Source organism: Bolinopsis microptera, chromosome 4 (assembly GCF_026151205.1).
Source record: "Bolinopsis microptera isolate Bmic1 chromosome 4, MBARI_Bmic_1.0, whole genome shotgun sequence".
NCBI lineage: Eukaryota > Metazoa > Ctenophora > Tentaculata > Lobata > Bolinopsidae > Bolinopsis > Bolinopsis microptera.
This window is the reverse complement of record NC_087075.1, coordinates 3,182,322-3,197,971: the sequence shown is the minus strand read 5'-3', so window position 1 is coordinate 3,197,971 and position 15,650 is coordinate 3,182,322. Positions and strand designations below refer to the sequence as shown.

The 15,650-nt window shown below is 38.0% G+C and overlaps 1 protein-coding gene across 1 annotated transcript in view; it reads left to right on the top strand.

Annotated features, from left to right (window-relative positions):
* LOC134814360 (transformation/transcription domain-associated protein-like) overlaps window positions 1-15,650 on the top strand; it is a 46,718-nt gene that overhangs the window by 8,449 nt on the left and 22,619 nt on the right. Inside the window, 31 exon segments of the mRNA XM_063822457.1 lie at window positions 83-217; window positions 535-616; window positions 3,467-3,643; window positions 3,805-3,948; window positions 5,505-5,644; window positions 5,883-5,955; window positions 6,838-6,926; window positions 7,145-7,238; window positions 7,490-7,626; window positions 7,846-8,007; window positions 8,188-8,279; window positions 8,573-8,699; window positions 8,979-9,111; window positions 9,270-9,331; window positions 9,333-9,415; window positions 9,591-9,643; window positions 9,898-10,016; window positions 10,242-10,409; window positions 10,665-10,781; window positions 10,891-11,085; window positions 11,346-11,525; window positions 11,883-12,014; window positions 12,206-12,367; window positions 12,604-12,724; window positions 13,210-13,337; window positions 13,544-13,711; window positions 13,964-14,109; window positions 14,291-14,394; window positions 14,733-14,884; window positions 15,062-15,182; window positions 15,501-15,649. Of these exon segments, the coding sequence (XP_063678527.1) occupies window positions 83-217; window positions 535-616; window positions 3,467-3,643; window positions 3,805-3,948; window positions 5,505-5,644; window positions 5,883-5,955; window positions 6,838-6,926; window positions 7,145-7,238; window positions 7,490-7,626; window positions 7,846-8,007; window positions 8,188-8,279; window positions 8,573-8,699; window positions 8,979-9,111; window positions 9,270-9,331; window positions 9,333-9,415; window positions 9,591-9,643; window positions 9,898-10,016; window positions 10,242-10,409; window positions 10,665-10,781; window positions 10,891-11,085; window positions 11,346-11,525; window positions 11,883-12,014; window positions 12,206-12,367; window positions 12,604-12,724; window positions 13,210-13,337; window positions 13,544-13,711; window positions 13,964-14,109; window positions 14,291-14,394; window positions 14,733-14,884; window positions 15,062-15,182; window positions 15,501-15,649 (3,945 nt within the window).

Sequence of the window (15,650 nt, the reverse complement as noted above, 5' to 3'; positions counted from 1 at the left end):
CTGTCAAACCCTGGAGCCAAGGAACCTACAAACCACTGAACACACATTCACTGCCTCCCTGACTTTAGCCACCGTCCCTCAGGTTGGACCACCGCCGAACAGGGTCACGTACGTACGGGCAGCCATCAACAGCCAGATCAGGTCGAAGGAGGAGAAGGATATTGTGGAGCACTTCGCTAGTGTCTTTGTGTATTCTAGCAGGAGCACCTTCAGGGAGGTGAGTCAACTGATTAAGTGGGAAATATAGTGTTACTTTTTAGTTAATGATTGGTTAATAGTTGATAGTTAATAGTTGATTAGTTAATTAATTATTTAATTAAGTGAATTTAATTAATAGTTGGGATAGTTAATGATTGGTTAATATATCCCGGGAGGATAGCAGTAGACTCTCTATAAGATTAATCTTCCTAAACTAACTATGACTGTTCAATGTTAACGTTAGTTATTAGTACATGGTGCTGATAATTGTAGACCTGCGCTAGCTTTACTGTTTTATTTGATGACTATAACAAATCAGTTACAAATACTGTTCAGGTGTTCGAGACGAATATGGATTATCTGATAGACAGTATACAAGAGAACCATTCTCTTACCATGATACCACACTACTTTATGGGTGAGCTTGACAAGGAAATGGTTCTGAGTTTCGTTTAAAGTGCTTTTAATATCTTTAGATATTTTCATATCTTAAGTTGTTGTTTTTGTCTTCACAACAATTGTTTTTGTATCTTGTACTATTCTAGCAAGAAAACATCTGTAAGTCTAAAGTACATGTTGTTGTTGTAAAGACCCGTATAGAGCCACCTCTAAGGGCTTTGAGACAGTTTATTAAATATAATATAATAATCAATAATATCGAAAGTCGTTTCAAAATATTTTCAAACTCAAAGTTGAAATCACACTCACACTAAAAAGATCAATTATTTTGTCAAATAGTAAAAATTTAAAAAAAAACTCTCGACACATTACAGTACGTAAGCATGATTAGCATCAGCATGCCTTTCATTTTATTTGTACCACTTAAGTCCCAGAACCTTTTATCTTTTAATTCTGCTTGCTATAGTTTGTTATAATATACGGCTATTCTAATTTCTAGAAATTTTCAAGCGTGAGGATGAAAATTTTATCGCGAGAATTATCTTTAAGATTTTGTGCATTAAAAAGCCGCGCGGAGTGGGGTAAGGCTTGCTGTTATCAGCGCTTTGGCAGTGAAAAATATGCTGAAATATGTCAGTCCATTAAGCGAACGTTGTTTATTACTGCTCGTTTATTGTGTGTTTGCTGTCGTCCTATGTTATGTTATGTTATGATATGATGTCATGATTTAGCGATTATTGGTCGCTGTATTACTCAATCATCCCTCATCTATTGGACTTCCTCAAACCAGGTACGTTGTGTAGCAGAAATGCTGGCCAGCTGTCCTCTGAGTTAGCTAGTGTTGACTGTTGCTCAAGAAGCACGCGTTTTGCGTTCGATTTGTAAATATTTATTGAAAATAAGCTAGGTAGGGACGTGATGTTCTTGTTGGTGTCTGTTAGAGCTAGTAAAGGTCCTTTAAAAAAGATGGATGCTTTGAAACATCGGTTATTGTACGTATCTAGCCATTCGCTACTGTTCTCATGATTTGAACCATGCGTGGGTATGTTATCTGGAAACAAATTTCTAATTGATACAGGTACTGTGTTAGGAAAGTGCTTCATGCGGTGCATTAATGTAAGCGCATTCTTTACGATGATGCCGTGTATTGTCAAAATCTCAAATTTGCAGAATGCTTCTCTGGTGTGAGCTGGCAATTTGCCGTCTTTGTAAAAGTAATTTACATATCCTGGCATAACCATCCGCATTCCTTGCTTTTGTTTACGGAATAATGTCTCAATGCAATGTGACATTTTGCCGCGAATCCCCAGGCTAACGAGCAGTAGTTAACATGTGCCTCAATAAAACTATGGTAGAGTTGTAGTCGCACTTTTAGGGGCAGATGTCGTTTTAATTTGAACATGATGCCTATGTACCTACTCATTTTTAATCTTACCGCTGTGATATGTTTACACCATGTTAGTTTCTCATCAATTATAACACCCAGAAACCGTGCCTCAGTAACCCGTTCAATGTTTGTTCCAGATATGTTGAGACTTATTTTGGAATAATCTACTTTACGGTTACTGAAGACCATATAGTGGGTCTTCTTCAGGTTTAAAGAAAGCCCGTTGCTACTTACCCAATTCACTAGAAGTGTTGCAATCATAGAGAGCTTACTTTGAATTTCTTCCTCGTTATGGCCCGTGACTATAATATTTGCATCATCGGCGTAAAGTATGAACTTGGCCAGGTCTGAGATTCCGGGGAGGTCGTTTATATAGATGACGAAGAGTAGGGGGCCCAGAATAGAGCCTTGAGGAATACCATAATTGATCGTCTTGGGACTGGAATCAACCCCGTTGACTGTGACGAACTGATGACGATCGTGAAGATAGGAGTCGAACCAGCTTAGTGCTATACCTCTAATTCCGTAGTGTTCCAGTTTTTTAAGCAAAATTTTATGTTCAAGTAGGTCGAAAGCTTTGGAGTAGTCTAACAGTAGGAGCACCGCAATTTGTTTCCTGCCAAGGTAATGAAGGATAGAGTTCTGTGCATTAAGAATAGCATGCTCGCATGACATCCCCGGTCTAAAGCCGTATTGGCTTTCGAACAGAGAGCCGTTTTTATCAAGAAATTCAAGGACTCTAGTGTGCATTAACTTTTCGTAAATTTTTGAGAATGAGCTAAGAAGAGATATGGGTCTATAGTTAGTGACATCTGTCTTACTACCTCTCTTGTGGATAGGGATTACGCGTGCAGTTTTAAGAGCAGTTGGAAATATGCCCTGTGTAAATGATGAGTTTATGATAGTAGAAATCACACCGGTGAACTTGCTATCATGGTTTGCGACTTTCATCGGCCCAATTTTGGTATCCAGTGTTGACTTATTCTTAAATTTTAGAATCACTTCACTCACCTCAGTTGGTGTTACCGGCCTAAGATACATCGAATTCGATGTTGGGTTCCTAAGATATCTACTAAAACCCCCAGGATCAAAAGTTTGTCTAGCACTAATCTGTGCTTTAATGTTTGAAGCTATATTTGAGAAGTAGTTGTTAAATTTTGCATGTTTGATTCCTTAATCAGTCTCAAGAGACAGCACACTAAAATATAAAACCTTGTGTTTCAGTATCGAGAGACAGCACACTAAAATATAAAACCTTGTGTTTCAGTGTCGAGAGACAGCACACTAAAATATAAAACCTTTTGTTTCACTCTCAAGAGACAGCACACTAAAATATAAAACCTTGTGTTTCAGTATCGAGAGACAGCTCCCTAAAATATAAAACCTTGTGTTTCAGTCTCAAGAGACAGCACACTAAAATATAAAACCTTGTGTTTCAGTCTCAAGAGACAGCACACTAAAATATAAAATCTTGTGTTTCAGTATCGAGAGACAGCATGCTGCACAACTCTCCTTGCTCCGCTATATTCGCGTGTCAGCTAGCTAAATACCTTGTAAACAAACTGGAAGATATGGGACTAGGAGAAAGTGACGCTAACGACAGACCCGTCCTTTACACCCGACTCTTTAAACTACTCTTCGGTTCCGTTCAAAATCAGGGTACGAGTATATTTGCTTTGTTTTCGATTGTTGAATTTAGTCACGTGGTTCATATACCATGTTTAGATTTGTTCATACGTGCTGTTGTTTGTTGTTGGTGACTTTATTGATGTCAAGAGTACGATTAACAGTTTCACTTTCACTTTCACTTTCACTATCAGGTGGTGACCGTGATGACGTGGAAGCGGACGGTATACTGAAGCCTCACCTACAGAGGATAGTTAACCAGAGTATGGTGCTAGCGCAGACTGCTAAAGATCCTGCTCCTTACTTTACGCTACTGAGACTACTCTTCAGGGCTATAGGTAATTCAGTTATTCTGAGGTTTAAGCACTGGAATAAGGTTTCTTATTGTAAGAAAATAATGATAACCATACAACTAATTGATTATTAAATTGATTAACGAGTAAGCTAAATAGTAACCTCCCACCTCAGGCAGCACCAGTACAACTAATTGATTATTTAATTGATTAACGAGTAAGCTAAATAGTAAGCTCACACCTCAGGCAGCACCAGTACAACTAATTGATTATCTAATTGATTAACGAGTAAGCTAAATAGTAAGCTCACACCTCAGGCAGCACCAGTACAACTAATTGATTATCTAATTGATTAACGAGTAAGCTAAATAGTAAGCTCACACCTCAGGCAGCACCAGTACAACTAATTGATTATCTAATTGATTAACGAGTAAGCTAAATAGTAAGCTCACACCTCAGGCAGCACCAGTACAACTAATTGATTATTTAATTGATTAACGAGTAAGCTAAATAGTAACGGTCTCACACCTCAGGCAGCACCAGTACAACTAATTGATTATCTAATTGATTAACGAGTAAGCTAAATAGTAAGCTCACACCTCAGGCAGCACCAGTACAACTAATTGATTATCTAATTGATTAACGAGTAAGCTAAATAGTAAGCTCACACCTCAGGCAGCACCAGTACAACTAATTGATTATCTAATTGATTAACGAGTAAGCTAAATAGTAAGCTCACACCTCAGGCAGCACCAGTACAACTAATTGATTATCTAATTGATTAACGAGTAAGCTAAATAGTAACCTCACACCTCAGGCAGCACCAGTACAACTAATTGATTATTTAATTGATTAACGAGTAAGCTAAATAGTAAGCTCACACCTCAGGCAGCACCAGTACAACTAATTGATTATTTAATTGATTAACGAGTAAGCTAAATAGTAACGGTCTCACACCTCAGGCAGCACCAGTACAACTAATTGATTATCTAATTGATTAACGAGTAAGCTAAATAGTAAGCTCACACCTCAGGCAGCACCAGTACAACTAATTGATTATCTAATTGATTAACGAGTAAGCTAAATAGTAAGCTCACACCTCAGGCAGCACCAGTACAACTAATTGATTATCTAATTGATTAACGAGTAAGCTAAATAGTAAGCTCACACCTCAGGCAGCACCAGTACAACTAATTGATTATCTAATTGATTAACGAGTAAGCTAAATAGTAACCTCACACCTCAGGCAGCACCAGTACAACTAATTGATTATTTAATTGATTAACGAGTAAGCTAAATAGTAAGCTCACACCTCAGGCAGCACCAGTACAACTAATTGATTATCTAATTGATTAACGAGTAAGCTAAATAGTAAGCTCACACCTCAGGCAGCACCAGTACAACTAATTGATTATCTAATTGATTAACGAGTAAGCTAAATAGTAACCTCACACCTCAGGCAGCACCAGTACAACTAATTGATTATCTAATTGATTAACGAGTAAGCTAAATAGTGACCTCACACCTCAGGCAGCACCAGTACAACTAATTGATTATTTAATTGATTAACGAGTAAGCTAAATAGTGACCTCACACCTCAGGCAGCACCAGTACGAAGTATGATGAGATGTATAGTGAGTTCCTCCCGCTCCTCCCCAGTTTACTGCAGAGTCTGAACAGACTCCAGAGCGGTGTACACAAACAACAGATGAAGGATATCTTTATAGAACTCTGTTTAACGGTACGAGCCAGTAACCACGTGACAGCTGCAGTAACCACGTGATAATATTTTATGCTAAGATTATTTCGTACCCATTTTGGTGACTGACTAAATATAAACCATGAACCGTTTAATATCAAACATTATTATAATGTGAACCCGGATAAGTTTCGTGAATGAGTGAAATTGATGGCGAGTTAAACTTATTAATTACTAGATAATTAATGAGTTAATTGTTAATTAAGCTAATTAACTACAGGTACCAGTCAGACTGAGTAATCTGCTGCCTTATCTTCCTGCTCTAATGGACCCCCTTGTGTCCGCTCTCAATGGTAAACCCTGTGATATTTTACATACTTTACATTTTTATATCAATGTTGAAATAGATTTTTTGGGTTACTACTTATTATCGTTTTAAATCTAAAAATATAAAACCTCCAAACGCTTATTTGGAACCCCCGGGGACATAAAATATTGAATAAAAATCGGATCTAGTATATCTCTACTATAATTCAGAGAATTATTTCTGCTGTATGTATGTACGACCGCCCACGTGCAAATTAGATGAAAAATAGGAATTTAGGTAACAACTAAAAGGTTCCATAGCAACGGTGTTTTAATGCACACATGCACGTGCAAAGATTGTTTTAAGTTTAACGTCATTTTGATCGGTTTTGTGGTAATTACGTTGTGTTTAAAGTGTTTTATATTTAAATCGGCTGTATCTTCGGTTGAGATGGATATTTTTTGATGCGATTAAAACTTTCTTTCAAAGAATACTACTAGCTTCGTCCCTGTTACCACGGGCTTTCTAGTTATATAATAATTCAAAGAATTGTTTTTGTTGTATGTATGTATGTACGACCGCCCACGTGCAAATTAGACGAAAAATAGGAATTTAGGTAACAACCAAAACGTTCCATAGCAACGGTGTTTTAATGCGCACGTGCACGTGCAAAGATTGTTTTAACGTCATTTTGATCGGTTTTGTGGTAATTACGTTGTGTTTAAAGTGTTTTCTATTTAAATCGGCTGTATCTTCGGTTGAGATGGATATTTTTTGATGCGATTAAAACTTTCTTTCAAAGAATACTACTAGCTTCGTCCCTGTTACCACGGGCTTTCTAGTATTATATAATAACAAAAATGTGGAAAACGTTTTTAAGTACCATTAATTGTAATACTCTCTGATAACAAATTTCCTTGAGGTGCAGGATCAAATACGTTAATAGCGCAAGGGTTACGAACTCTGGAGCTCTGTATTGATAACTTACAACCAAACTTCTTCTATGATAAAATAGAGGTATATTTAAGTAATATTATGGATATCTCTTAATATATCAAGTTACTTTTTGAAGTTTCAACTGAATGAGGTGGTAGTCCATAATGTAAATATTCTAATGGTTTGGATCAAGTTGTTAAAAATAATCGCCATATTTACTCATAAACTAACTATAATTCTGTAAAAGTTTGTTAAATACTAAAGAATTAATTAATTAACTAATTAAAAAACTCTGGAAGCCAGTACGTGCTGAGTTGATACAGTCTTTATGGCAAACCCTGCAGAACTCTAGTGAGAACGACAACAACGCTAAAACCGCTTTCAGAGTGCTCGGTATGTTCACCTTGTTCAAACACAAGGATTTATTTTTATTTGTGTAAAGTTTAACCTGATAAAATTAGAGCAGGATTTGAGACCAATACATATCATTCTGCAAAAAGAGGAGCAATCTAAGGACTGCTTCTAGTAAACGTCAACCGAGGTGCTGGGGCGGGGGTTATATATCATCATATTAACCCTTGTACTTTGCACGTGTACTACTTTGCACGTGCACCGTGTGAAATTGTAACCATTTGCACGTGCAGGTAAGTGCGGTGCACGGAACAGAAAGACACTACAAGACGCACCAAAGTTAGAGTACGTCCACCCAGACGCTACTGCAGCTAGTGTACTGGTTTGGTTCCCAAACTGCAACTACCCTGTCAAGCTTCCTATTCAGAGGGTGAGAATTCCTTGTTTTAATCGGGAGTGTTGTTTAAACGTTAATATTAATTGTGTTAATTTACATAATATTTACTTAAAAATAGTATGTAGTTTTTAGAACTTATCGTATATTATGAATCAATAATTTTTTATGTAAACAAGAATTCTTCGTTATCAATTTGAGAATTATATCAAGTGTCTAAGATACTAGCTCATGATTGGCTAATCCCTATTTCAGGTACTTGATCACGCCCTCCACATCTTAAAGTCCCCGAACAAGGACTTATTCTACATGCAGCACAGTTTACACGTGTGTCAGAGCTATATTATAGCCATGATAAACCTTGGTGATACCACGTTGCAGATACAGAAGCTTCTCGCTACTATCAGTAGAAAACAGGTGCAACATCCTACATGCTTAGTTATCTGTTTGTGTCACGTGGTGTTACTAACACCACGTGACACCGTGTTAGTACTGTTTTGAGATTTCATGAAAGGAAAGGGTAAGGTTAACCTTGTTCAATTAAGTGACCATTTTCCCAATTTTGTAGCAATAAAGAGTAATTGTGTAATATTGCAGTCTCAAGCCCCCCACCCTCAAGTTGCCCCTAAAAACAGCTTTGTTTGCACAGACGAACCTACAAGAAGTGCTTTCAAGACTGCCTTGATGGGGTAAGCTATTAAATAATTAGTAAGCTATTAACTAATTAGTAAGCTATTAACTTGTTACTATAAAATATTACAGTAAAGGATTCGATAATATTTCCAGAGTGAAATTCAGAGTAAAACAGTCTATGATGGAGCGTGATTTGAAGTCTATGATTAGATGGGTGCTGCTAACGTATCCATAGTTATTATAACAAGAACGTAAAACTTACCCTGTTTTGTTTTCAGAAAATCATAATTAGACTAACTATATATATTTTACAGATAATACTGCTTTAGAACATTTCCTTGTGTTTCAGTTTGTTTGTAGCTACAGCAACCAAGCAGTTAAGGACGGACACCACCCAGTTTATGATGAGCGTTGTGAGGCATTTCTCTTTATTGACAGTTGTTCAGCAGTCTGGTGTCTTTCCAATAAAAAAGAAGGTAAGTTTGTTGGAGTTTCTTTTCTTTTCTCTAGCTTCTTCTTTCTCTCTTTTTTTTTTCTTCCTTTTTATAATCTTTTTTTTTCTCTTTTCTCTTCTAATTTGTTAGAGTTTAGCTTCTCATGTGGAAGTAATAAAGTTTTGGTATAATTGTTATTAAACATAATTCTCTTTTGCGCCACGTGATTATAGTCACAAAACATGGCGTGACGTCACAAAACATGGCGTGACGTCACGTGACTTTATAACACGTGTGATGATTTGATAATAACCACCTCAGTCCACAAACTCGCTGGATGTACACGTGCTAGTAGACGTTATAGCTGAGTGTATGGGCTCGGAGCAGAGTGAACTAGCGAACATTGGAGAGAAAGCTATAAGACTTGTTACAGAAACCTGCAAGTATATTCTTGGTAAGGAACTGTTATTTAGTGCTTTTAAACGTGTTGTGATAATAATTAATTTTCATTCCTCACCAAGAAGTCAAGACTAGTACTGTGTCACGTGGTGTTAGTTCCTTCCTCTGATTGATAGCTTTCTATCAAGTCTACTATTTCTTTATTTCCACTAGGGTCCGCTGAGCGCGCGTTCCAGATCCCCTTCTTTGACGTGTTGGTGGATAAGTTGTGTGGACTTGTGTTATGAGCGGGCCTGGTACACTAAGGTCGGGGGTGTGACTGCGATAGAGTGGCTCATCAACAATGCTCCCTTATTATGGTAATCACGTGACTTTGTTAGTGTTATCACGTGACTTTGTTATTGCTATCACGTGACTTTACCAATCATGTGACTGGTTGTGTAATTGTGTATTGTGTGACTGAGTCATCACGATGTAAATGTTTATAGTCATGTTAGTTTAGTGTTTTAATTTGACTGTCAACATTAACTTCAGGACGATACGAAATCAGCAATTGTTCATCAACGCTACAATTTACATCATGATAGGTAATTAATAGTACTTACCTCGCATGTGTGCCATCATTTCAACAAAAATGTATCCATTATTCGAAAAAATATGAACGAAATTATCTAAGGAGACTGTTAAAGTTGTGGAATCTAGTGGGAGGTGAGGCGTATCTTTTGGCACGTGACAGAATTTAACCAATCAGCTTCGACTATCGACCAATCAAACCCCAGAATCATTACACAGTATTAATAATTATGAACAAAGTTATCCACGAAAACCCATATTCCACTAGATCTACACGAGGAAGTGTCGTACGGTACCATGGGTAGAGCCCAGGCTCTCTATGAGAAGATAATGAGACACTGTAACACTCCTAACCCGTTACCTGCTATAAGCGCCGCTCAGGAGAAGGTGTTTTATAAGGGGTTTTTAACTGTGCTAAAGTTGTGTTATATTATTCAGATGAAAGTCTAATTAGTTGTTGTGTAATTGCCAAGAGACAAACAATAGAAACAATCACAATTATAAAAATGTATCTATGTAACAAATGTGTTACAGATTTGTAACAGATGTGCAACATATCACATACGTGTAACAGATGTGTAACAGATTTGTAACAAGTTAATGTTTATTCAGGTGTTCCACGGGGTAGTACATTTGCTAGTAAAAGATATTATGTCTCCGTATCCAGTGGTCAGAAAGCAAGCGAGACAGGCATTATTGGTACTTTCCGAGGTCACCGGTAAAACCGTCAAGGAAATGTTGGAACCTCCCAGCCTTCCCAAAGATCTTATAACGGAGACGGTTCGTTTTGTTAATGTGTATCTATGAGCATTTTTTTCACTCATAAAATGCCGATGTTTTTAACTATGATTGGCAGTGTTTCCCGCAAATGTGATCTTTTGCTTTGTTAGTGAATTGCGGATGGCGCGGCCGCCAAACGGACTTTACGTGGCTCTTAAGATTTACGCGCCAAGCACGCTCCACTTCGCGCGCATTGTATAGAATTCACGAAGAAATTAAATCTGTCTCCAATTTTAAAAGCTAGTCTTTGTTCAGGTTTGGCCTAAGAAGCAGTCCCTATTCACACTTCCTGAGACCAAACAACTCGCCTGTATGGAGTCAATTGTTTTCTGCTCGTCTCTAGAACCGAGACTCATTACCCTGGATGTTACGGTTAGTGATCCCCTGGAAACATCCTTCCCAATGTTTGGCAATATCTAACAAATTCAATCATTTGAAATAACTGTTCTTAATCAAGTCAGCATAATCATCTTCCCCTCAGCCGACTGCTGAAGGGCAGGGCAGGAAGAAGCAGCTGGAAGAAGTACTGACTATTTGTGGTCTTTCTCCTGCGGAACTACTGAGCAAGTTCAGCTGCTACAAGAAATCCTCCAATATCACTCTTCTGAAGAAAACTGCTCTCAAAGTCCTCTCCTACTGCCATTATCTGACTCAACACGAGCCTGAGATTTTCAAGGTTTGGAGTTTAAATGTCACGTGGTGTGACCAAATATTAATATCACGTTTTACCTCCTGCCGCTCCTGTAGTGTTTTTAGTGTTTGTAGTGTATACACTATACAGTATACACTATAAACTTGATATCCCAGTGTCATTATTTGTGCAGATAACATAGTTAGTCATTATCTTTACTACTACTACTACCACTACTACTAAATTATCTTAAATTCCAATCTATTTGCACTGATAACGCCTTCTTCACCAGCCTTATCTCTCAGGTAATGTACGATATCCTCACCGGCACAGACAAGGAGCTCCAGCTCTGTGCTAAAGACTCCATCCAGCTCTACCAGAAGAACAAAAAGGATGACATAGTACTGGACACTGTCCACAAGGAGATCCGACCCTTGTTAACTCAGCTTACCGACTGGAAACATCTTACTGTCCATCTTCTGGAGGTGAGGGATGTTTTCTACTGCCCCCGGCCCCTCCCCCTTTCGTGCACCCCCCCCCACCCCCCTTAAGAGATTTTACCGGCGTATCTTCTAAAATCACCTAATTTGTTCAATTTTAGGGAGGGGGTGCCTGATGCCAATAGGGGGCGCCAACAGGCAACGTTACGCCACTGCTCGTGCCCCGACCCCACCCTCCCTCGTCTACACATACAACATACTCACACTTTGTTAGATGGCGAACAATTTGAACTGGGTTTCTGTTCAATTATATTCTGTATAAGCGGGGTAACAAAAACAATCATCTACTTAGCTAATATAATTAAATGTGATTAACTAATTAGCTAATCTGTTTAACTTCAGGTTCTGACCCACTTAATGGAACTGTTCTCCACTCTGTTTAATGACAAGCTCTGCGACCAGCTGCTGAAGCATCTTAAAAAGTGGATGGAGAATTATATTTTCTCTGCCAACCCTCACCAGCACTCCATCAAGGTTTGTAATGCCTCACCAGCACTCCATCAAGGTTTGTAATGCCCTCACCAGCACTCCATCAAGGTTTGTAATGCCCTAAATTCTTATCTTCTTATGTAGACACTAGACATAGCAAGAGTTTTAAACGTTTAATGAATCCAAATAATCAATTAACTATAATTTTATTAATTAATGAGCTAATTAAATCACAGCGAACTCCAAACGGTTTCTCAGAGGAAATACTCCGATGCAAAGCAATAATCAACACATTTCATCTGGTTCCACCTCCCTCTAAAAACTTCTTCAGCACGCTTATCTCTCTCGTAGTTAGAGCTGAGAAATATCTTAATGTGGAGGTCGGCAGTCCTTTCCAGGTAACATTATAACTTTATCTCTGTTTTCCAGGTAATATTATATAGCATTAATGCTATTTATCTCTGTTTTCATGTCTATTTTATGTTGAGCAATAGCAAAATCAACACGCGGATTTGTTTAATTTTCTGCGAAATAGCTGATTTCTTGCAAGAATGGTTATTGCTTTTCCACAAGCCCAACGCACCCTGATATAATATACTGTTGAACAGATTTCTCAAACCTGTAATCACCTTAGGAGGGTTTATTTAAGTACGTGCTAAAGCACCCTGGTGATGCTATTGACCTGTTCCTGAAGGAACTTCACGAACCCAGCATGAACAGAATGTTCTACAACTTCCTTAAACACAACGAAGGAGGTTGGTTTGTTAATTTGTTTGTTTGTTAGATTGTATGTTCGCGTATTTGTTAGTTTGTCTGTTCGTGTGTTTGTATGTTCGCGTATTTGTTAGTTTTTCTGTTCGTGTGTTTGTTAGTTTGTGTGTTTGTTAGTTTGTCTGTTCGTGTGTTCGTCAGTTTGTCTGTTCGTGTGTATGTTCATTGTTCGTGTGTTTGTTAGTTTGTGTGTTTGTTAGTTTCTCTGTTCGTGTGTTCGTCAGTTTGTCAGTTCGTGTGTATGTTCATTGTTCGTGTGTTCGTTAGTTTGTTTGTTCGCGTGTTTGTTAGTTCGCTGGTTCACGTGTTTGTTAGTTTGTCTGTTCGTGTGTTTGTTAGTTTGTCTGTTCGTGTGTTCGTTAGTTTGTCTGTTTATTAGTTTGTCTGTTCGTGTGTATGTTCATTGTTCGTGTGTATGTTAGTTTGTGTCAATAGTTCTTTATTGCTGTGTAACTAGCACACTACACAGGTCCACTAAGAGCTCACCTGTGTGGCATGCCAATGAACCTACTCGGGGCTATCAGCCAACAGACACACGATGGGGATTACACTGCCATTTCAGATATTAGTATGAGATACCAGGAGGTTCTCTTCCAGGTTGGTGACGTCATCACACTGTCACGTGACGTCATCACACTGTCACGTGACGTCATCACACTGTCACGTGACGTCATTACACTGTCACGTGACGTCATCACAATGTCACGTGGACTAATCGATTGAGCTATTACATTCTAAATTATTATAAACTATTACATAATAATTGATATTACTAGCTTGAATTAATCACATCATCACCCCAGGGCACCCTGATAATCTCGCTGCTGGTGAAGCACGAACCGGACTTCCTCTCCAAGAACCGAGAGATAGTGAACCACCTCCGGGCAGTTTGGAACCAGGCTCAGTTTCAAGAGCGGTTCAAGAACCCTGATAAGTTACAGATACCCACTCACCAGTGGCGTGAACCTAAGGTTAGGGCTAATGCATTTGCATTATAGTTATGATGTATGTAGAATAAGTGAGAGACTGTCACGATTTCTGTTATTCACAGGATGTTTTTGGATTCGTAACTAAGTTTCCAGTTGTTTAGGCTGGTTTTGTGATCGAGTACCCAAAAAATTATAATCAAATTTGTTTGTGTAATTATTTGCAAAGCTAGTTAACTGATAATTATTTAATTATTACCTAATTATTCTATTAGCTAATTGATTGATGTTCCCTAGCTGTTGGCGAAGTGTTTGTTGAGGTATCTACAGTGCAACCCACACGATTTTGAGTTGCTGTTCCAACTTCTCCGGATCTACGATGCGATCTACGTCCCTAACATAAAGTTCCTGCAAGATCACATTCAAAACAATGTTATAGAAGGGTAATTAATTAATTAATATTTGCTCTTCATCTCCTTTCTGTGTAGGAGTTATAATGATGTTCCCTTTTCTGGGAATCATAAAGTCAGTGTTCCTTTTACTTTTCACACAATTTCAAGAGCTGGAGACGTTTTCTGTTATAAAGTTTGGCTGAACATTAACCATAATACATCTTCCTCCTAGGTTCACGATAGATCAGAGGAGAGCGTGTTTCTTTAAGTTTGTGGAGATATTCCAGGCTCCTAACGTACAGGGCCGTCCACCACGCTGGACTCAGGAGCTCAAGGGTAAATTAATAATTGATGCTTCCTTTGTTAAGTTACTATTTAGTTGTTATTTAGTTGTTATTTAGTTGTTATTTAGTTGTTATTTGGTTGTTATTTAGTTGTTATTTAGTTGTTATTTAGTTGTTATTTAGTTACTAATATATTACAATTCGGTTCATTTGTTGCATTGTTAGTTACTATTAAACATAGATTGTGCCTAATCTTAGTTACTAAGTCAAGAAGTAACCTAGTTTTTGAGTTTGTTTAAATGCGCGTTCCTCCCAGTTCCAGCAACAAATCTGTGTCCATTTCTAATCTACTTAAACATAATGTAATAAAATAAAAACCTTGTTTCACAGGTAAAATCCTACAGTACATCATAGTACCCATGTTCCAATACTCGTTCGAGAAGAACGACACAGAGAAACTTATTGAAGGAAGTCAGGGACTAGACGGAAATGCAAACCCGGCAGAGAATATCATCAACGTGTTCATGGAGCCTGAAAATAGGGTGAGTTACTTGGTAACTAGTTAACCATATCAACGTCTTCATGGAACCTGAAAATAGGGTGAGTTACTTGGTGACTAGTTAGTAGTTAACCATATCAACGTCTTCATGGAACCTGAAAACATGACGAGTTACTTGGTAACCAATTAACATCACTAAGTAATAAACCCTTGATCTCAGATAATAGTAGACGAGCGGGACATTCTGGATGTAGTCAGGATACATCTGCTGAAGCTGTCTGCTGAGTTTGTACGGCATGCTGCTGAGTACATCCACCCCACCAACTGTACCAGGAGACAAGGTTAGATTTACCGGTGCCTCATGTGGCCTTAATACCCCTAATGGCCCTAATGAGCTAATATACGGGTAGGGATAGTGAAGATAGAGTTAGATTTACTGTTTTCATAATTTATATTCTAATATCCACCTGGATATATTATGCAAACACTTATTATGCAAACACCTATTGCCTAAATATTTAAAGTTACTAATAGTTACTAACAGTTATTAATAGTTACTAATAGTTACTAATAGATACTCAGTTACTCAGTTACTAATAGTTACTGATAGTTACTAATGTTACTCAGTTACTAAGTAACCAAATGTACCACAACCTCAGAAGGAGACAAACTAAGGAAGCTGATGAAGTACGCATGGCCGAGCATGTTACCCAAATCCAGTCAGGACCCTACCACTAAATACTACGGTCACTTAGTTCTCTCCCTTATCATCAGCAAATTCCCCATAAACAAGAAGATCGTTATTCAGG